The sequence below is a fragment of the Malus sylvestris genome, chromosome 2 (assembly GCF_916048215.2).
Source record: "Malus sylvestris chromosome 2, drMalSylv7.2, whole genome shotgun sequence".
Lineage (NCBI taxonomy): Eukaryota > Viridiplantae > Streptophyta > Magnoliopsida > Rosales > Rosaceae > Malus > Malus sylvestris.
The window spans coordinates 30,922,978-30,945,642 of NC_062261.1; the positions used below are offsets into that span (position 1 = coordinate 30,922,978).

The 22,665-nt window shown below is 40.5% G+C and overlaps 2 protein-coding genes across 2 annotated transcripts; one reads left to right on the forward strand and one right to left on the reverse strand.

Moving 5' to 3' along the window:
- Positions 1-3,005: 3,005 nt before the first annotated feature.
- On the forward strand, positions 3,006-7,829 carry LOC126591750 (uncharacterized). Its single transcript, XM_050257437.1, has 5 exons — positions 3,006-3,570; positions 4,468-5,173; positions 5,972-6,341; positions 6,846-7,273; positions 7,541-7,829. The coding sequence occupies exons 1-4, from the start codon at positions 3,324-3,326 to the stop codon at positions 6,894-6,896; spliced, it is 1,374 nt and encodes a 457-aa protein (XP_050113394.1). The 5' UTR covers positions 3,006-3,323; the 3' UTR covers positions 6,897-7,273; positions 7,541-7,829.
- Positions 7,830-9,180: 1,351 nt separating this feature from the next.
- Positions 9,181-22,572, reverse strand: LOC126591743 (probable aspartyl aminopeptidase). The gene is made up of 11 exons (XM_050257429.1): positions 22,319-22,572; positions 22,140-22,230; positions 21,124-21,259; positions 20,471-20,743; positions 13,510-13,654; positions 12,395-12,634; positions 11,511-11,643; positions 11,194-11,375; positions 10,489-10,601; positions 9,716-9,820; positions 9,181-9,570 (listed from the first exon to the last, which is right to left on the reverse strand). Exons 1-11 carry the CDS (start codon positions 22,481-22,483, stop codon positions 9,567-9,569), a joined length of 1,587 nt encoding a protein of 528 aa, XP_050113386.1. The 5' UTR covers positions 22,484-22,572; the 3' UTR covers positions 9,181-9,566.
- Positions 22,573-22,665: the final 93 nt, after the last annotated feature.

Genomic DNA, 22,665 nt, shown 5'->3' on the forward strand with positions numbered 1-22,665 from the left:
GACAACTTTGGAAGAGACTCTAAGAAAAGACTTAAAGTACTTGGATCTAACGGAGGACATGACACAAAACCGAGCGCAATGGCGTTCTAGGATTCATATAGCCGACCCCACTTAGTGGGAAAAGGCTTTGTTGTTGTTGTTGTTGTTGGAGCAGCACATCTCATAAAACTATGGAAGGCCTCGGGTTTAATGCTCTGAGCTGATGAATTTGTTTGACTATGGTTATAAACATGGTAAAAATTCCCATAACCTCTTCGGACCCGAAAGAAATGAATACCAATTTGAGAAATCCCTACAATTTTTTCATTCTCTCTTGCTGCGCCCTCTATTCCTTGTCAGTAAAATAGGATACAAAATATTATGCTCATTTGTTACACTAATAAATATGATGTGGAATTTTTTGTTACAAACCAATTCATCAATATCATCACGCAATGAAGTTCTTCCAAAATATCAGTTTTTATCTCCATATTTTTTCAATCTTGATAGCATGAACATTCATTACAATGCGTAACCAAACTTTATGTTTACGAATTTTAGTTTCTACATAAATTTTGTATACATTATATTCATAATTGTTAGATTATATGAATTGATATTGTGATGAGGCATTGAATTATCAGATTGAATTAAAACTGAAAAAAAAAATTAAAAATTAGAGTTCTTTTTTTATATCGAAACCCAGCTAGCTGCAAGCTTTAAGCCACACCACCACCACGCGAGTCCCGAGTCGCGATGCACTGGAGTGCATCCCGCTCCACCTGAGAACCCAAGAAAACGACGCCGTTTGGCTTCATCCCCAACCCAGAAAACTCCAGCCTCACTTGAAGCCGAGACCATGATTTTGCCATCCCCTTTTTCTGGAAATCATGACCTATAGTCGTGCTCTTTTGGGTTTTGCATCATCGTCTCCGACGATGTCTCTTGAGTTTTCGTTGAAATTCATCGAATTCGAGGATTCCCCGTTTTGAATCCTCTCGGTTCTACCTTCTCCTGATGTCGATGATCCTCCTCCGTCGTTAAGATTGGTTCTTCAACGAACTGCATGTAGCCGTGATACAAAAGAAAGTTACCACGCTGTTGAACTTTTGATTTATGTTCTGTTCATATCTCGGAGGCGAGACATGACAGATGAACATGAACAGATACGCGGTGACGTCACGTGTCGATCTTGGATGTATCCTGGGATCTGAGCGTGACAATCGAAGGATTGAGATTTCACAGTGAGAAGTTGTCGGTGGCGAACGCCTTTGTTCAAGAGGGCAACTGTCTTCAGGGAACCCAAAAAAAGCTTTCACCTTCGAGGAATTTCACATCCCTCGCCCCAAATCCGGTGAACTTCTCATCAAAAGAGGAAAATGATGCCCTTCTGAATGTAGTGTTAAGAGAGCAGGGGAGGTCGGAGACGGAGATAGTGAGGTCAGCGAGGAGTGAAGGAATGTGGTAACAGAGGATTGGGGTGAGGGGCCCATAAAATTATTTTTGTTTTTAATTAATTTTAATTGTTAAATAAAAAATAAACAAGTTATTAATTAATTGATTTTTTACTTCAATCGGCAAATGAGTGGGTCACACTCATACAATGTCCGAAATGCCGATAATATCGGCGATATTTCGCTGATATTATCAATTTTTCACGTTATCGATATTTTAATAGGTATCCAACAGGTTTTCGTCAAAATATCACGATATTATCGATATTAGCGATAATATCGCTGAGGCTCCGTCGTCGCAACGGTAGCCGAGGCTGCGTCGTCGCATCTGCCAAGATATGCGCCCCTCTCTGCAATCCACACTCAGACCCATCAAAATGAGCAATCCCTTTTCTCCGGAAGTGGCCGGAATATGGGTTGGGTGTCCTTGGGGTCATCGGGGTTCCTCTGCGCGTCACTGTGTTTCCCAGAGACGGAGGAGAGGGAGGGAAAGTTCAGGAGGGTGGTGGAGATGCTGCGCTGGCATCGAGGTTGACAAATTTGGGTGTGCCTGGGTGTGGGTGCAATCGGGGAAATGGGTCATCTGCGCGTTGCCGTGCTTCTCAGAGACGGAGGAGAGGGAGGGAGAGTTCAGGAGGGTGGTGGAGATGCTGCGCTGGCATCGGGGTGGACGAATTTGGGTGTGCCTGGGTGTGGGTGCGATCGGGAAAATGGAGTGAGAGAACGAGAGTTCGAGAGAGAGATAGAGTTGAGAACTGAGAGAGACTCGGGAAAAGAGAGAGAGAGATAGGGTGAGGGTTAGTGGGTTGCCACGTGGCAGCATGACGGAGAGTGAGAATCAAGATGGAGGGTCCATATTAGATTAGGATAAAGGACTCAATTGCACAATTTATATAATTTCAGGGAAAGAGTGAAAATATAAATTAATATGGGGGTCCAAATTAGATTACGATAAAGGACTCAATTTCAGGGAAAGAGTGAAAATATATAATTTCAGGGAAAGAGTGAAAAATTTGAACCTCAAAGAGTGAAAAATTTGCCAGCTCGCTATATAATCAACTTAAATCAGTTAAATCAATCATGCAATGCATTTTCTTCCAATTTTTTGTGATAAACTAATAGATAATTGACTAAATAAACATCCTGCAAAGTTTCAATAAAAATTTCCAAGTTTTTCTTACAATTTCTGTGGTTTCCATATTATTTTTATCGATATCGATAATATCCCGATATTTCCGTATTTTTGGACTACCGATATTTCCGATATCATCGATATTTAATACCTTGCACTCATGACATGTCATCATTTAACAGCTGAATTGACAAAAAATTTAACGGAAGTTTGAAATTGTGTTCATAATTTAAGGTATAACATTACGATATTTAAAATATAAAGTATGAGATTATGTTGCGATTCAAAAGTAAAATAGTTTTGTGTAATTTGTCAAAATATGACATCTCTAGCAAGAGTGCAACACCCATTTTTCTTAAAAAGAATTAAAAAAAGGCAAAAGGAACCAAAAGAGGCACGTGTCACGCGTGAAAGAAAATTCACCCACTCGCAGAAACACACAGAATCCATCGTCAAACTCAAACCCTATCTCTCCCTTCCTCTGCAATTCCATTCGTTGTCTCTCTCTCTCTCCCTCTCCCTTTCCCTTTCCCGTTCCGAAACCCTAGATTAACCCCCAATCTGACATGAAATCCAAACCCCAAAATCTCTTTGGGGTTTCAGTCTCAGCCTCAGAGGACGCACACGGCCTTTGATGAATTGTTCGCCTCCCTTCCTCAAACCCTAGCCTCGATTTTCTTTCCCCTTTCTCCTTCGATTGCGCGTACTTTGACTTACCCAGCGAGAGAGAGAGAGAGATAGGGAGCGATCGATAGGCCATGGAGGGCTCTGTGGCGGAGGATCTCGGAGCCCCGGAGTCATGGGAGGTCACCGGTTTGGACGAGGCCATGAAACGCCTGATGCTTTCCTCCAACAAGGATTCCAAGGCCCCGCAAACTCTCAACGACGTCCCGCCTCTGGTTTCCTCTTCTTCCGATGCTTCTGATAAGTTTTCTGAGGATGCCGTCAATCAGGTCGACCAGTTCCTTCGCGAGGCCTTGCAAAACCCTCGGGAGCGCCTATCAAGTAAGCTTTGCGTTCATCCCCAAGCTCATGTTCATGTTTTTGTTTCTCAAGAAAACTGGAGACGAAATTGAATTTGAATGTGGATTGTATTTGGGGTAATTCGTTATAGTTTTTGTTCCATGATCTTATGTGGGTTGTACGTGACTTGTTGCCTGTTCTACATTGCTTGCATTTTTTCTGCCCACGCCTTAAAGGTTCCCTTTTGAAATGTATGACCTTTGTGGGGTGAATTAATCATGTATGAATAACAGGAATGAATGTATATGAAAACGTAATGAGGTACTGGCCGAACACTTCCATTCATAATTTGAGCTGATATAGTTTTGAGCTTTTATACTTTCTCGGAAAGCTATAGAGATGAAGATTACTTGCTATAATATGCCTTCTAAGTTCTAACTCATGAAATGGTGCTCCATTTTATTTTATCTTTTAGTGCACATTCACATCAAAACAGCCTCAAATTTCATTCATTTAGCTAGTGTTAGTTTCTAAAAGGGTTTAGTAGATCTTGAAGGTGAAAGAGTGATTACTAGTTCTACCTTATCAAACCTTGCTGATCCCAAACCTAATCAAATTGGAATGTTTGACATGAATTTTGTGTGCAATTATGGGAGAATTTGGTAGGTCTTCAGGGTTGAAGATGGAGTAGTAGGATGGTTTTTTGTTGTAATAGAAAAAGTGAGTCAATTCTGGTAAAACTGAAAAGAGGGAAATTTGCTCAATTTCCTATACAAACTTCTCAATGAGTGTGGTGAATGAACTAGAAGTAAACCTTAGTTTTCTTGCAATATTTTATTGTCCTCATGGCCATTTTATCATAATTATTATCCATCAGGATGTGCTGTCTTGTTTGGATTAACTACAGTAAACCCTATTCATAGATATCTTCTTGTGCAGTTTTACGAATGGAGCAAGATGTGGAGAAGTTTATCCGTGATCCTATTCAGCAGCAACTAGAGTTTCAGCAGTTGCCCACTTCTTATTTACGCTTGGCTGCACATCGTGTGGCTCAACATTATTCGCTTCAGTCAATGGTTTTATTAGATAATAATTTACCCGATGGCTCTGGTTCCAGAATTATTGTCCGTAAAACTCCTGAGTGTCGACTCCCTCTGATTCGCCTTGCAGACATCCCTGTTAATTTACCATCAGAAGACGGCGGTGTTACTAAGGTTGCAATAAAACAGAGGCCACAAAAATGGTCACAGTGTGGAAACAGTGCAAACTCAAACTCGTTAAAGGCAAACAGTGCTAAAAGTGTGGAAGAACGGAAAGAGGAGTATAACAGGGCTCGTGCACGAATATTTAACTCTAGTATTAGTATGAGTGGCAGTCCAAGTGGGAAATCAGAAAGTGAACCAAAACAGCAGGATACCCCACAACATGTACCCTTGGTGATGCCAAAGGTGGAAGATAAATCAAGTGTTTCTGATTTGCACTCTGGTAGGGGTTTAATTGAGTCTTCAACAAGTAGCAGTAGAACAGCTAGAAGTAGGCCAGAGAAGGAGCCGGTTGGGAGGTACAAACCAAATAATAGGGTAGCTATATTTAGGGATCGTGAGATTGATTGTAAGGACCCTGATTATGACAGGAGCTATGACAGGTATGGTTTACCGTTTCTGTAGTGACCATTTATTCTTCTCCCTATTTTTTTTTAAGAAAATATCATGGCAGGAAAGCATTTTTTTTTTCCATTTGGTACTGGGATAATGTTTGTTTACTCTTAAGAAAAGTGTTTGGAGATGAAATCCTATCTCATAATTGTTTTCATGGCATCCAGTTTTACTATGTGGGTAAGCTACCACGTCTGTTTTCTACTGACATGATTTTATTCATTTGGTATGCAATTGTTCCTCCAAAGTTGTTACTGTTGTTGAAGTCTGTCCTTTCATCCATTAGGGGACCACGATCTTTTTGTGTTTGGAGGCGAAATCTTGTCTCATAATTGTTTTTATGGTCTCTTTCTATTTGCTCTGTTTGCTTAAGCTACCCATCCGTTTCTTTTCTTTTTAGAAAAAAACAAACAAAAGAAAATATGATCTTTCTATCCATTCATAATATGGTTCCTTATCAGCATTGCTATTGTTGTCAGTATTGAAGCCTGTCCTTTATGGTGACCATGATCATTTTGGATGATCTGGTCATTACATTGCTCAAACTCTTAAGCATCTGCCTTCTGATACTTTACCTCCTATGTTCATTTTTTAATCCAACTTTATCCTTAATGAATGCTGCAAGTTGATAGAATCCAACAAAGTTAGAACTTAAAGGTGTAATATTTTGTAATCCCCCTAGTTTCCATGTAACCCTTATCAGAAAACTGTTCTTGAGCTTATCTCCAAGTTTATTTGGTCTTTTCTATTTTATAGCTAACCAAAGTTTATGATTAAATATTTTGCAGGTACATGCAAAGATTTGATCCTCGGTTTGGATTCAGTGGTGGCCCATACACCATCCAGCCTATGTATACACCTGCATTGAACTACAACACCGAATTTCCTCAACTTGGTTCTGCTCACAGGCCTCAGATTTCTACTGAGCATCAGCCTCGTCCTCTTCCGCAGCATCTACCTGGGCCTTGGGTTCCACCATCGCCTCCTGCAGGAATTGGGTATGGCCATCCAGAGACCATAATCACACCATTCAATCCAAATCATGTTGGTGCACGATCTACATCTGGCATTTATCTACATTCATCCCAGTATCCTGGTCAGCGCCCTGGAATGCCCTATGTCCATCCTCATGAACATGTTCACCAACCTTTTTCACAGGTATGCCAATTCAACAGCTATCTTCTCTATAGTCAATTAATTAGTCTTATCAATTTGTTGTTGAAGAGGTACTTTTGAAAGAAAAAAAAAAATCCAGCTTTTTATTTCCCCACTTTCCAAACATGGTTTGAGGTACTTCCAATTTGCTACTGCATTAGCACATTTCTGATTTGAGGGTGCTGGACAGATTCCTTTTATTTTTAATTTTTATTATAAAATATTTAGGTTGGCACTTTTGCATCCTGTATTCGTAACTCTCCACCTGATCTACCTATCTACTTCATTGTAATTGCACAAGTGTGTACAAAACTCATCGTTATATCATCTAAATGCATATCATAAGTATGCATAAATTGCAATTTTAGTGCAGTTGTGCATTTTTAGTTGATGCAATGAAAAAAAAATTGTGGTGTTTTTGCTTAAATTCACTCAAGGTTTCTCAAGTAATAGGTTTCACTTGTTTTGACTGCTTGGAATATGGTGCTTGTGTTTATTTTTTTACAGTCTCATCAACAGCAACCTGATGCAAGTTTTGGGTTAGCCCGGCCCCGGTGAGGGCAGGGGCTGTGCCTGCACCCTGCCTGCTTGATGTCGAGCATGAATTATAATGGGCTGCGAGAGCCGCACATGTTTCAGATGGCAGGAGTGCAGGCATAGGGAACCAAGGTGTGGTTGAGTGGATGGGATCATTTCTATGGACACAGACATCATCTGTTCCCCCCATTCCTTGGTTCCAACGGAAGCTTCTTCCATCAGTGATGGATGATGAAGAAGCTCCATGGGTTTGGAAATATATCTAAAATGAAGAAGCTCCATGGGTTTGGAAATATATCTAAATAAGCTCTCTTTAGAGCTTTGTGACCCTATGATGACGAAGACAATTTAGAAGAATTCAAACAGAGCTGAGAAATTATGTCTCTGCTTGGATGAAGGTATGCTCTCCAGCTACTATTAAGATTCACACATTTGTGCACGTGTAGACACTACACACACACACACGCCCAGAGTGATGTTTTTTGGACAGTCCAACTTGTGCACTTGCATCACAGCCCGCAATTTAGATATAAGATGTTGAGGTGCATGGTTAGCAATTAATTTCCAGTTTTCAACTAGTTCTCCTTGGATCACCTCACCTCATTTGCATATAATATATATATGTATATATGATTAAAGCTTAACCAAATCTTTTTGGGTTTTAGTATGCAGGCTTTGGTTACTTAAAGAGTAAGCAGCATTGATACGTCTCTTTGCTGTCTTAAAGCACAATGAGAGCCAGAGGGAGTCTGAATTGGAGGATACTCTGAAACTATGCTTTTGGGAAGTTTGATCTGCGTCCAGGTTGTCCTGACAAAAGATCTCATAGTTTAACTTTAATGCTTTACTTGAACAATCTGCAGGAAAATAAAAAAAGGAATTCTGCATCATGTATCATACGACACTTTGCTCTGTAGTTATTTGTTTTAATACAGTTTTTATTAAATTCATAAATATGTTGTAGCATTTCTAATACCCTTGAGGGACTGCGGTTGTGAAATTGTCTGCTATCTAGGCATGGTATTGTGAAGGCTACCCTTTGTTAGAAACACCGTCCTAGTCGTTTTCTGAGTTCCATTGCAGTGCCGTTGTATGTATCATATGAATTTACAAGTATGTTGGTTGTGGCTACCTAAATGTTTGCATTCGTTACGAGTCGCGGCAGTGTTGGGTACACTAGAGGCTTATTTTGACGATGTGTACATGTTTGCTTTTGTTTTGTATGCCTTTACAATTATTCAGTGGAAACATCAGTCCAGAGAAAGTTGTTGAATTTTTTACGGGGGTAGTAAGAATTAGGTTTCATTCTTCCCAGTTTATGTGTTGTCTGCGCACTCGTACAAGAAGTATCTACAATTCCTTCGCCCACCACTTACGGTTTCAGCAAACCTTGTGCATGCTCGCACCGCTCTCTTCTCCCAGCTTCTTGTGCAACAATTTCTAGTTCAAATAAGCAGTTGTTGTAGGAACCACATTCGTGGATTTGGTTACACCAGATTGCGTGTAGTGGAGTTTTATTTCCGAAAATTATTCATGGAGGATGAAACGGTAGCTAATTTCGAAGGAAAGCTATGAATTACTAGTACCCAAATTTATGAGACAACATAAAAATTTACCTGTAAAGTGGAAGCACTTTCTTGTGTGGATGAATATTCGTTCTCGGGCATTAGGAGAATACCGATTCAGTTTTAGAACCGAAACAAAACACAAACTAATCGGTCTGGTTTGGTTTGAACTCGGTTTTGGTTTTTGGTTTGCGGTTCAATATGCCCAGTTCAATCCTCTCCGCCTCACATGCAAAAGCATGGCGTTCTAATTTCTAACTCTCCTTTTGCTGCTGGCGGAATCTCACATTTTCTTTCCTCCTTCCTTGTCCCTCAAGCAACTCTTGACGTTGCTAAAACTTCCACACAAGTCACCCTCACGTGCATTGCTCACCTCTTCTACGTGCATTTCACTAACTTTATTTATACAAGCCTCTCTCTCTCTCACGCACACCGACAGCGGGGGGAAAATCAGTTAATAAATTACGTTAAAATCAAGTTCATGTACACGAAAGAGGCAGACAAAGGGGAGCTTTGCAGATGGGTGTTGCTTCTCGTCAAGTTATTCGCGTGGGTTTGGGGTGCTTGTTTTGCCCCTGTACACAAAACTACAGTATTTATACTCGAATACAAATTAGAATCCACATCTCTTGCCTCTTTTGATACTCTGCATTAAAGAAAACAAGGTTCGTTTTGCATCACTCTGTTTCTCCGACAATATTATTTCATCTACTCCCAGCCCGGATCATCTTTATTCTCCATTTGTGATGAGAAACCGAAAAGTTTAGTATCCGTTGTCTACCATATATACTTGACATGACCAATCTGTTTCATTATTTCAGGGAAAATAGGCGCAAATCAGTATGGAGAAGCTCAACTCGCAGATATATTTGCAAAACAGTCATATAATCCAACAAAATCAAATGCTAAGGAAGAAAGCTCAAGTGCTCAACCAAGAGAATCAGGCTTTGTTATCGGAGCTCAAGCAAAAACTCTCTAGAGGCAGCTCAAAACCAAGCCCGAATTCTGACGTTGATGTTACTTCTGCTTCCTCAGATTCCACCAGTTGCAATAAGGGTTAGCCGGGCACACATATTTGCCTAGCAGAAATAATCCCCCCATCCTGTGCGAACCGTTGCAGTTCTTGTTACCTTTCCCCAAACAAAAAAAAAAGTCTCGTTACTCGGCCCATCTTGAACAAATTTTCATTTTGGATTGAAAATTATGTGATGAAAAAAGTATTCTTGAATAGAGAATAGAATAATAAAATCAAGAGAGTTACAAAATGTGACTTACGAATCTACATCCAGCTCCTCGTCTATGCTTGAGAAAGTTTGGTAGAACGCCTTGAAGTACTTGTATGCAATATCTACGTCTTCCTTCCCACAAATCTCTCTCACACTGCAGTTAAAGATGAAAATAAAGAAAACAACAGTGATACTTGGTGACAAGTCCTGTCACATTATATCTCAACGTATAAAGGAGCACTATTATGCAGACGTACAATATTAGCCTATCTTTTATTGTTAAGATAGCAACTGAGCAATATTATTTCACTTTACTAGTTTAGTAGCTGCATTTCTTTCGTTACACGGTGAGAGAGAGGCTCACTGTTGAAATAAAATGTGATGCAAGACTACTAGTAGTTGCACCAATGGTAGTATCTTACTAATTAAGAAACATAATCCAACTAACTGTAGGCTATTTAAATTCCCCAGTTAAATACTCTCTGTAAAGGTTTTAAGGAACTTCTCCAAAAGTCTGTTTTTCTAAAGAAAAAAGTAGTCACTCCCCACCCAGTAGTATTTAGCAAATATAATCCAATATACCAGTGGGATATTCTCAATCCTATAATCTACTATTTGTAAAGGTTTTAACAAACATCTTTCAGTTAAATTGTTGCGATTAATAATACTAGAGTTGTCAAAAGATATGCCACGACATGAAAATATGAAATAAATGAAGCTCGGAGTGAAATCAATAATGAAAATACAGAGTCAGCTAAACTTAATAATTAAATATATCAGTCGGCATCAAAATTTTGAGATCACATTACTCTCTTTCGATACCTGTGCATAGAAAGCTGAGGAATGCCACAATCAACAGTACGAATGCCGGCCCCCGAAGCTAGTATGGGACCTATGGTAGATCCACATCCCATATCGTTTCTCACCACAAATTCCTAAAGGGAAAAAAATAAAGTAATTAAAACGCTATGAGCTAAATTATTGTTATCTGAGATTTCTGAGGTAAAGAATGTCAAAGATAACCAATGAGATAAACCACTCAATATTCTTTATTTACAATAATGTGTCAATGAAATCATTTTTATCTCATGACAATATGCTATAAATTGAATTCCAAAATAGGATTTATCTTTAGAGTGATTTACCTGATCTATGATGCTATCTTAGAAAGGAGACTAAATTAAAGAGGGATGAGAGCAAGGAGGCAGCTTTACATTTAGAAAAGGAAATCCTTATTTTTTCAACATGGAATTACTAGTTATCTTTGGAGATTGTTTGTGGCGTGGATTTCAGTTTTTTACTGTAATACGTCAGCAATATGTAAATATACTTCCAGAAAGTAATCTTCTGTTGGTCATTCAATAAAGGAAAATTAATAAATTTCTCTCCATGAGGATGTTAGTATAGTACATGAATAGCACAAAACATAAGGTCAGTTTCCAAAGAAAAGGGCAACTACTCTACTCGACTTATTTAATGCAAGATTCTTAAATGTTTTAAACAAACTGGGCGTCCAGCAGTAAATACCTGGGTTGGAAGGTTATGGATTTTGCCAATTTCTTTGAAAATGAAAGATGTGACTCCACTAGTAGCATAGCGCTGGTTTGCATTATGCTTGATAACTAGACCTTTTTGCATTTGTGGCCGATGGTGTTCTTCATGCTTGTCCATGAAATTGGGATGTACTCCATGAGCCATGTCTGCAGACACTATTACGAAAAAATCCCAAATATACACTTAGAAATTCTGTTGACACATTAAGAACAAAAAAATTGAACAAAAGAAGCTGGATACTGGTCACAAAAGAATAAGATTAGCTTTGTAACAGCGTGACTCAATCATACCAAGAAATGATTGGCGAATTGCGCGCTCAAAAACACCTTCACCAACATACTTGTCAGCTAAGCAACTAATTATACGTCTCATAGCCTGAAACATGGTTGGTGCACCAGCCCCCTGAATTGAACCTGAACCAACCTAAACAAGAAGAGATGAAGATACAATCTGTGAACTGGCCGTAATGGCAAGAGAAAATGCACAAGTAAGATTACCATCATCTATAAATACAGCATGAGTAATCCTTGTAGAAATACGAACTACCAGAATGATACTAACAGACATCTGACAAGCAGTGATACCTGGTGTTATTACTTAACATGCTGCTCACAAGCTGGCCAGTCCACAATACCACATTTTAAATAAGCAACAAGATAAAGTGAAGATAGAATATTCAATTGTGAAACTTCACAGAAGAAAGTAAATACTATCTTTCCATAGTGTGGCATGTGTGGTCATGCCACACAAGCATTTTAATTTTGTGGAGGTCATGAGCGTTGTAGACCATCGCAAGTTGTTGAAAACGTCAACCACACTGTGAAGTTAATGTGACCAATGACATTGAGGGGCATCACAAGAAACATACTCTACATATACAAATTATACATACTATATAGAGGGAGATTCAATTGAGGGATCCCTCAAATAATATTTGAGGGATACCTTTGCAGGGTACACTCTGCATTTATAACAATATATGTTTATACTTTGTAGTCATTCAAGAAATTTTACATTGTCACAATGGCAGATAATGACAAACTAGTTTCGCATAAGAAGGAGAAGATGTGAGGCACAGAAACTATCCTTAGAGGCATATGAATACAGAACATAAATTACTGGGATCAGGATAAAGGAAAATTCATGCTGTGAGAACTTCTGATGAAGGAAATACCTCTTCATTGTCAAATAAGGCAACCATTCGTACAGAATGTTCACTTGCTAAATCACCAGGTGATTCACACGAATCAATGAGAGCCCTTAACGCACAATAACTTGAGGCAAGATTATCTAATCTTCCTGAAAAAATAAATTCATTGTTTCCACCTCCAAGGCAGCTTGGTTGGGTATCACAAATATTCAACTCCAAACTCACTATGTCGTCGATTTTACAATGGACCTCATCTGATAAAACCTGAAAATCACAGCTGTGTTATAGAAATGTGTCTTGCACCCAAAACAAGTGCACCATTACCTTAACAATGACCACAGAAATGGATAAATTTGAAAAGTTACAATGTTACATAGAAACATAAGAGTTCACTTGTGCACAAGATGTGACCAATAATTCATATAATACATCGATTTATATCTGTGATTCTGTGATATAAGTCAAAAATGAAAACTTGATCTTTCTGGTCATTTGATATGGAAATTCCCAAAATACCACATCAAACATCATAATTTTACATCATCTAATTCTTTATAGATAAATACCACTACTATTTAGTCTCATGGTTTTAGCACATCTACTCTTCAGAGATTAGACAGTGATGTAGACTAAATGTCTTATCCTAAAATGACTGAAAAGTCTTTTTACCTCTAACAGTTGCATTAAAACGATACATAAAAGATGCATTCCCATGTCCAAAACCAGTGACATTGTTATGAATATAGTAATTTCCTGCAATGTCCTGTTGTAAAGATACCTTTGTATTCTACCAATCATGTCCAAAAAAAAGATGGAGATAACTGCAGAAGCACTGATGATGTACAACTCCGATAAGCATTGCAGTACTGCTTGCTTTTTCCATTTCAAATGATATCTTTTAATTATTGTATTGAATAAACACTTGAAAATTGCGAAACAATATGCCTTTAGTCTTTTAGATTAACATAAATAAGCTTTTCTCATTTTCCAATTATAGTCACATTACAGAAGATACATGGAAATTGCAAGCTTACATATTACCCAAGCCGCAAACACTAATGGATAGAATATCCCAGCCTATACTTTTCAAAGATACCTTTGAGGCTTTACCAACTAATTGTGGAAAACCAAACAAATACCTGCATGAGCAATGGATGATGATCAGCTTTCAAAGATGTTGTGGTACTTTTCTCTTTTGTCTCCAGAGATTCTTCTAGTTTGGACGCCAGTAAAGGAATAAGTTGAGTCTCTACATTCGGTTTAAATCCATCCTTGTTTACTGTGCTAAACAAGCAAACGGAAAACAGTAAGATGATCTGCATGAAAAATAGCTCTGCTAGAAAGCCTTAAGACTAGTTACACACTACTTCTATAGTTGTAAATCACAATGTCGCTTCCACTATAACTACTTAAACCTAAGTTATTGAACTGTCTTCCAATTGACAAATAGCAAAAGTTTGTCACAACTCAAAAACTTACAACAACAACAACAACAAAGCCCTTTCCCACTAAGTGGGGTCGGCTATATGAATCCTAGAACGCCATTGCGCTCGGTTTTGTGTCATGCCCTCCGTTAGATCCAAGTACTCTAAGTCTTTTCTTAGAGTCTCTTCCAAAGTTTTCCTAGGTCTTCCTCTACCCCTTCGGCCCTGAACCTCTGTCCCGTAGTCACATCTTCGAACCGGAGCGTCAGTCGGCCTTCTTTGCACATGTCCAAATCACCAGAGCCGATTTTCTCTCATCTTTCCTACAATTTCGGCTACTCCTACTTTACCTCGGATATCCTCATTCCCAATCTTATCCTTTCTCGTGTGCCCACACATCCCACGAAGCATCCTCATCTCCGCTACACCCATTTTGTGTACGTGTTGATGCTTCACCACCCAACATTCTCTGCCATACAACATCGCTGGCCTTATTGCCGTCCTATAAAATTTTCCCTTGAGCTTCAGTGGCCTACGACGGTCACACAACACGCTGGATGCACTCTTTCCATCCAGCTCGTATTCTATGGTTGAGATCTCCATCTAATTCTCCGTTCTCTTGCAAGATAGATCCTAGGTAACGAAAACGGTCGCTTTTTGTGATCTTCGCTAGATTGCTCCGGTCATTAGTGTGGATAAGTATATAAATGGATAGAGATAGGAAAGCAAACACAAGATGTACGTGGTTCACCCAGATTGGCTACGCCCACGGAATAGAAGAGTTCTCATTAATTGTGAAGGGTTTACACAAGTACATAGGTTCAAGCTCTCCTTTAGTGAGTACGAGTGAATGATTTAGTACAAATGACATTAGGAAATATTGTGGGATAATGATCTCGTAATCACGAAACTTCTAAGTATCGGAGTGTGGTGTCGTCTTGACTTGCCTTATCTGTCTCATAGGTAGATGTGGCATCTTCTCTGGAAGTACTCTTCCTCCATCCAGGGGTGGTATCTTTAACTGGTGGAGATGCACAAGGTAATGTATCAATTTCACTTGAAGCTTACTTGTAGTTTCAGGCTTGGTCAAGCGCGATACAAACCATGTAGTAGGAGTCCCCCAAGTCGCCGAGCTAGGGGGTCTGCTGAAAGAGGTGACAGACAAGGTAAGCAATCAAAGCTCCGACTGATTGTTCACCTTCTCCCCATCTTGCAGCAGCATGAAGGATAAAGAGAAGAAAAATGAGAAGAGATGATATGAGATACTTTTGCTTTTGAAGAAGTAACTTTCCACAGGCTTATTCTTGAACTGAGCTGGAGGGTTTTCTGGTTTCCTCCAGAGTATAAGGCCGACTGAAGAATTTGAGGGTCAAAACAAGTCCATCAAATCTAGAGTACGTTCCACCCTGCTGATATGGGATACTTTTGCTTTTGACAGAGTAATGGATGTATCGGCACGTGTGCTGTTACGCTTGTCTCCACATGCTTCCTTGTATCCTTCGCACTTGCCCTATCTGTTCCTCAAGCAGATGCGGAATCTTCCCTGGAAACATAAGATGATGAAGATGAGTACTCGAGAGCAATGCCAGGTAAGTAATCAGGTAAGGGGTTCCAGGCAGTCAGTTCCTGGCTGGAAGCTTGATTCCAAGTGCTGACTGATTGCTCTCTTTCTCCTTGTCTTGCAGGTAAAAACAAGGCCAAAAGAAAAAACAGGGAAAAAGCATGATATGGGATACTCTTGCTTTTAACCCTGATGATATGAGATATTCTTGCTCTAGTATAGCTTGTTTGCAGAGGTATTATCGGGGGGAAAGAAAGCTGAATATTTCGAAAGGCTTTGTTGGGAGTGCCCTCTCAGATATGATGAAGGGTTGAGCATTTTTGCAGGTCTGCCTGTCCGTTGGGGATGGAGGTCGACATATATAGGAGTCTCCCTAACAACAAGTAGTAATGCTATTCCTTTACCCTACTTGGTCATAGCACGGTAGTGGGAGCTGCCAGTTTCACATGTTTTAACTCTGTCAGAGCACTTTGAAAAAGTGGTCTGTGGTATCTGGCTCTCGAGATTCGGAGAACGATGCCTCTTCGATTTTTGAGAAAGCAATCATGCTGGGGGTCTGACTCTCGAGATTCGGAGAGCAGTGTCTCTTCGATTTTTGAGGAAGTAATCATGTTGGGAGTCTGGCTCTCGAGATTCGGAAGGCGGTGCCTCTTCGATTTTGGAGCAAGCAATCTTGTTGGGAGTGTTGTCTCGAATGTGAGTAAAGGTTGGACATGTTTGCTAGTCTACCTTGCCACGAAGCACAAAGGTTGACACACAGGGACTTTCCAATTATCCAGCAATGGTACTGTTCCTTTACCCTCTCTTCGATTTTGAGAAAGTAGTCATGTTGGGAGTCTGGCTCTCGAGATTCAGAGGACGGTGCCTCTTCGATTTTGGAGCAAGCAATCTTGTTGGGACTGTTTTCTCGAATGTGAGTAAAGGTTGGGCATGTTTGCTAGTCTACCTTGCCACGAAGCACAGAGGTTGACACACAGGGACTTTCCAATTATCCAGCAGTGGAACTGTTCCTTTACCCTTGTGGGTAATAATATGGTAGCTAGACCTTCAAAATTTATGTGTCTAAACTTTGTTAGTGCTGTTTCTTTGCTATTCTTTTACCTTTCTTGGTCAGAGCGATGTAGTGGGAGCTGCAAGCTTCACGTGCTCAACTTTGGCAGAGAACTTTGGCAAAGTGATCTGTGGTACCCATGAGTTATTGTTGCGTGTGGGAAGTGGGTGATTGAACAGTAAGATTCATGTGCTTTCTACTTCACCAGAAGTCTTCGACAAAATGCCCATAATTTCTGCAAAGCTGAGTGTGCGTGTGACAGGTGCTGACAAGGCTAGAAAAGTAGGTGCCTCTTCGATTTCTGAGATCGGCCCTCGTGGTCTCTGAGCAGCCCAGCTTTTGAGAAAGCGAGCGCCTCTTCGATTGATTCGGAGAACGGTGCCTCACCGATTTTTGAGAAAGCAATCATGCTGGGGGTCTGGCTCTCGAGATTCGGGGAGCAGTGTCTCTTCGATTTTTGAGAAAGTAATCATGTTGGGAGAGTGGCTCTCGAGATTCGGAGGTCGGTGCCTCTTCGATTTTGGAGCAAGCAATCTTGTTGGGAGTGTTTTCTCGAATGTGAGTAAAGGTTGGGCATGTTTGCTAGTCTACCTTGCCACGAAGCACAGAGGTTGACACACAGGGACTTTCCAATTATCCAGCAATGGTACTGTTCCTTTACCCTCTCTTCGATTTTTAAGAAAGTAGTCATGTTGGGAGTCTGGCTCTTTAGATTCGGAGGACGGTGCCTCTTCAATTTTGGAGCAAGCAATCTTATTGGGAGTGTTTTCTCGAATGTGAGTAAAGGTTGGGCATGTTTGCTAGTCTACCTTGCCACGAAGCACAGAGGTTGACATACATGGACTTTCCAATTATCCAGCAGTGGTACTGTTCCTTTACCCTTGTGGGTAATAATATGGTAGCTAGACCTTCAAAATTTATGGGTCTAAACTTTGTTAGTGCTGTTTCTTTGCTATTCTTTTACCCTTCTTGGTCAGAGCGATGTAGTGGGAGCTGCAAGCTTCACGTGCTTAACTTTGGCAGAGAACTTTGGCAAAGTTATCTGTGGTACCCATGAGCTATTGTTGCGTGTGGGAAGTGGGTGATTGAACAGTAAGATTCATGTGTTTTCTACTTCCCCAGAAGTCTTTGACAGAATGCCCATAATTTCCGCAAAGCTGAGTGTGCGTGTGACAGGTGCTGACAAGGCTGGAAAAGTAGGTGCCTCTTCGATTTCTGAGATCGGCCCTCGTGGTCTCTAGGGAGCCCAGCTTTTGAGAAAACGAGCGCCTCTTCGATTTCTGAGATCGGCCTTCGTGGTCTTTGAGCAGCCCAACTTTTGAGAAAGCAAACGGCTCTTCGATTTCTGAGATCAACCCTCGTGATCTCTAAGCAGCCCAACTTTTGAGAAAGCAAACGCCTCTTCGATTTCTGAGCAGGCGCCTCTTTGATTTCTGAAGCTCCGTCGAGTGCAGATTTTTATAAAGCTGGCATTAAGTTCCAAAGCACACTTGAATCTCCACCAGTAGAAGCTTCATTCTTGCACTTCTAAGATCTTGATTTGTCCGACCTCTTCTCTCTTCAACACCTTTGAAAATGTCTGGCCCCTCCGACCGTCGTTTTGACTTGAACCTTGTTGAAGAGGCAGCCCCGCCTTCTCCAGACAACATATGGCGCCCATCCTTCGTCTCCCCAACTGGTCCTCTTACCGTTGGGGATTCCGTGATGAAGAATGATATGACCGCTGCGGTGGTGGCCAGGAACCTTCTCACTCCCAAAGATAACAGACTACTTTCCAAACGGTCTGATGAGTTAGCTGTTAAGGATTCGCTGGCTCTCAGTGTTCAGTGTGCAGGTTCTGTGTCTAATATGGCCCAACGCCTATTTGCTCGAACCCGCCAAGTTGAATCATTGGCGGCTGAAGTGATGAGTCTCAAACAGGAGATTAGAGGGCTCAAGCATGAGAATAAACAGTTGCACCGGCTCGCACATGACTATGCTACAAACATGAAGAGGAAGCTTGACCAGATGAAGGAAACTGATGGTCAGGTTTTACTTGATCATCAGAGATTTGTGGGTTTGTTCCAAAGGCATTTATTGCCTTCGTCTTCTAGGGCTGTACCGCGTAATGAAGCTCCAAATGATCAACCTCTGATGCCTCCTCCTTCTAGGGTTCTGTCCAGTACTGAGGCTCCAAATGATCCCCCTCCGGTGCCTTCTCTTTCTGGGGCTCTACCGACTGCTGAGACTTCTCCTAAGCAACCTTTGTGAAGGCTCCCTCTTGTGTGTTTATTTTGACTCATGTATATGTACATATTTGTAGCTTATCGGGGATATCAATAAATAAGCTTTCCTTCATTTCAACGTATTGTGTTAAATACACCAAAGCCTTCTTCGCTAAGTTCTTTGAATTTTCTTTTGTTGAAGCTTGTATGTTGAAGCTTTCTGAGTGGAGCATGTAGGTTGGGGTAGTGTTCCCTTAATTTCCCGAGTGAGGAAAACTTCTTGGTTGGAGACTTGGAAAATCCAAGTCACTGAGTGGGATCGGCTATATGAATCTTAGAACGCCATTGTGCTCGATCCTGTGTCATGTCCTTCGTTAGATCCAAGTACTCTAAGTCTTTTCTTAGAGTCTCTTCCAAAGTTTTCCTAGGTCTTCCTCTACCCCTTCGGCCCTGAACCTCTGTCCCATAGTCGCATCTTCTAATCGGAGCGTCAGTAGGCCTTCTTTGCACATGTCCAAACCACCGTAACCGATTTTCTCTCATCTTTCCTTCAATTTCGGCTACTCCTACTTTACTCCGGATATCCTCATTCCTAATCTTATCCTTTCTCGTGTGCCCACACATCCAACGAAGCATCCTCATCTCCGCTACACCCATTTTGTGTACGTGTTGATGTTTCACCGCCCAACATTCTGTGCCATACAGCATCGCCGGCCTTATTGCCGTCCTATAAAATTTTCCCTTGAGCTTCAGTGGCATACGGCGGTCACACAACACGCCGGATGCACTCTTCCACTTCATCCATCCAGCTTGTATTCTATGGTTGAGATCTCCATCTAATTCTCCGTTCTTTTGCAAGATAGATCCTAGGTAACGAAAACGGTCGCTCTTTGGTATTTCTTGATCTCCGATCCTCACCCCTAACTCGTTTTGGCCTCCATTTGCACTGAACTTGCACTCCATATATTCTGTCTTTGATCGGCTTAGGCGAAGACCTTTAGATTCCAACACTTCTCTCCAAAAGTTAAGCTTTGCATTTACCCCTTCCTGAGTTTCATCTATCAACACTATATCGTCTGCGAAAAGCATACACCAAGGAATATCATCTTGAATATGTCCTGTGAACTCATCCATTACCAACGCAAAAAGGTAAGGACTTAAGGATGAGCCTTGATGTAATCCTACAGTTATGGGAAAGCTTTCGGTTTGTCCTTCATGAGTTCTTACGGCAGTCTTTGCTCCTTCATACATATCCTTTATAGCTTGGATATATGCTACTCGTACTCCTTTCTTCTCTAAAATCCTCCAAAGAATGTCTCTTGAGACCCTATCATACGCTTTTTCCAAATCTATAAAGACCATGTGTAAATCCTTTTTCCCATCTCTATATCTTTCCATCAATCTTCGTAAGAGATAGATTGCCTCCATGGTTGAGCGCCCTGGCATGAACCCGAATTGGTTGTCCGAAACCCGTGTCTCTTGCCTCAATCTATGCTCAATGACTCTCTCCCAGAGCTTCATTGTATGACTCATTAGCTTAATACCCCTATAGTTCATGCAATTTTGTACGTCGCCCTTATTCTTGTAGATAGGCACCAAAGTGCTCGTTCGCCACTCATTTGGCATCTTCTTCGTTTTCAAAATCCTATTGAACAACTCAAAAACTTAGAACCAATAAATTTTTTTGGTTCAAATGTATATAAATATAGTATTCTTTAAAGTTGAACCCATAACTCAAGGCCAGTCCTACGATTTTTGGGGCCGACGTGAACGACATAAAAAGAGGTCTCCATAAGCACAATCCAAAAAATAAAAAAACCAAACTGAAAAGAACTACGCATTACAGAAGCATTTTCTAACCTGTCAAGGTGAATGGCCAGTGTCGGTATTCGTAACAGAGGTCGCTTCACTTTGACAAGCTTATGCAAAAAGGAGCCTGTGCTGCCTCTCAATATCACCCTGCCTGCCACACTTAGGTCTCTATCAAACCAAGTGTGCCAGAGACCACTTCCATATGTCTGCACATTGATCATTTGATAACCAGACTTGGATGATGCAGATCTTGGCTTTAATTTTAGACACGGACTGTCTGTGTGTGCAGCAATCACATGGAAACCATTACCAACACTATACCTGAAAAACTAAGAGTAACTTTTGATTAATCAAGTGCCAATCATGTAGAACTACAAAACTAAACCTAGCAACGAAAAATGAAAAGAAAGGAGTGACTTGAGCTGTATACGAAGCAATAAACGAAATTACAGGCATTGGGCAGAGATTATATTATTATTATAAAAACAATTCAATGAGAGAAGTGATGGACAATCAATGTCAAAAGAAAATGATGGGCACACAAAAATCCAGAAGTTAACAACAACGGTTACACAATTTATAAACCTGTGTCACCGAAATGTAACTAGTCACATACTCAACGATGTTAGGAGCAATGTATAGGTGCTGATGACTCTTAATCCATTATCCTATTTTTCAACTTGTAGTGCTGTTTCACTCACTTCTCTCCAACGGCAAATGCAACCAAACAAGACATATTCCGTGTAAAGAAGTAGCGTCCACCAGGCTTCAGGTCCCACTCATCATTCTCACTCAGCAATTGAAAGCCAGTAGCAATTAGCTGTCTTTTCGCTTCAGCTGCATAGAAGACCAAATCCTAAATCAGAACAAAACTAAGACCATACACCTAACAAATTCAGTTCCTCTTTCTTCAAAATATAAGCAATCATCGGCCTCGTAATTTGATCAAAGCTAATACCTAATATTTAGCCCAAAATTCCCCCCAAACACCCCCCAACCCAAGCTAAAATATTGGGCTAAAAGGGGAATGCTAAAGTTGGGCCAAATTCCCCCCCCAAATTCCCCCGGGCTAAATGCGAAATGTTTATCGGAATTTAAATTTTTTTAGATTAAAATGTTCATAAAATTAATTTACAATAATCTACATATTTATTTTTAAAAAAAAAATTGATTTAAGAAAAAAATTTAGGCTAATTTCATTCTTTAATAATTCCGGGCTAAAATTTTAGGGTAGAAGGGTTGGAGCATAAAAGATGTTTCTGGGCTAAAAGCTAAATTTTCCGGGCTAAAAAATTTGGCTTTTAGCCCAAGGGTTGGAGATGGTCTTAGGGTTAGCCCAAGTGGCGATGGTGGGTTGGGATACGGATTAGGATTGAGCTAAAAAACTAATTTAATCTAATGGAGCGGCACTTTCAAGTTTCAATAATCTATTTAAGCCTCAAAATTGATGAACTTGATTTGCTTTTGAGCACATTTCGATTGTTTGAATTCAAAAGTAAATATGTTCAACTAAACTTGGAATCTCGAAAACATATCTAAGGACCAGTTTTTCTTATTATCCATATCCTAGCAGATGCACATGAAAATGCCACGGAGTTTACATTGTTCTTTTCCATTCCCTTCCTTCCCCTAATTTTCTCAGTAACCAAACAGATTCTTACGAATAAATTTGTCATAAAATACAAAAAATAACATAAAATGAGAGAGTAGTTAGTACCGGTAGCATGAAAGTGAGTCCAAGACTCGTTGAGGTAGTCGAGCAGATCCCCAACGATTGACGCATTCGCTCCCGCTGCAGAAACCGAGCTCTGCCCACACCACACAAGACAAAATCAAATACATACAGTTGCATATCATTAGGTATCAATTGTGAAGAGAGAGAGTGAGAGAGGAGACCTCAGGGAGATGAGGGGAGTTGGAGGAGCAGAGGATAGGAGCGGTGGAGAAAGTGCGGGGGCATGAGCGGCGGAGTTGGTTGGGGTTGGGGAAGAGTATGGAAGGCTTGAGGGTGAGAGGAGAGTGGAGGAATTGCATTTGCTGCAGTCGAGTTATCGCTGCCATTTCTCAATTTTCTTCTGGGATTGTGGACTCCCTCTCAGTGCCAGAGTGCGTGCGTTCCCAATCTATGTCGTTTCCTCTTTTGCTTAAAACGGTTATGACAGTACTGGTATTGAGGTTTTTTTTTTATTTTTTTTTTTATAAAAAATGGATATAAAAAAGGATTAAGTTTAAATAGATGTTTG

What these genes read in the sequence shown, in the direction of transcription:
- LOC126591750 (XM_050257437.1), top strand. Translation starts at nt 3,324, where the DNA reads ATGGAGGGCTCTGTGGCGGAGGATCTCGGAGCCCCGGAGTCATGGGAG. An exon ending in CCCTCGGGAGCGCCTATCAA is followed by an intron (nt 3,571 to 4,467) that starts GTAAGCTTTGCG and finishes CTTCTTGTGCAG; the next exon opens with TTTTACGAATGGAGCAAGAT. An exon ending in TATGACAGGAGCTATGACAG is followed by an intron (nt 5,174 to 5,971) that starts GTATGGTTTACC and finishes AATATTTTGCAG; the next exon opens with GTACATGCAAAGATTTGATC.
- LOC126591743 (XM_050257429.1), bottom strand. Translation starts at nt 22,483, where the DNA reads ATGGCAGCGATAACTCGACTGCAGCAAATGCAATTCCTCCACTCTCCT. An exon ending in GCATTTGCCGTTGGAGAGAA is followed by an intron (nt 20,744 to 21,123) that starts GTGAGTGAAACA and finishes TTAGTTTTTCAG; the next exon opens with GTATAGTGTTGGTAATGGTT. An exon ending in CCTCAGCTTTCTATGCACAG is followed by an intron (nt 9,821 to 10,488) that starts GTATCGAAAGAG and finishes CTTTAACTGCAG; the next exon opens with TGTGAGAGAGATTTGTGGGA.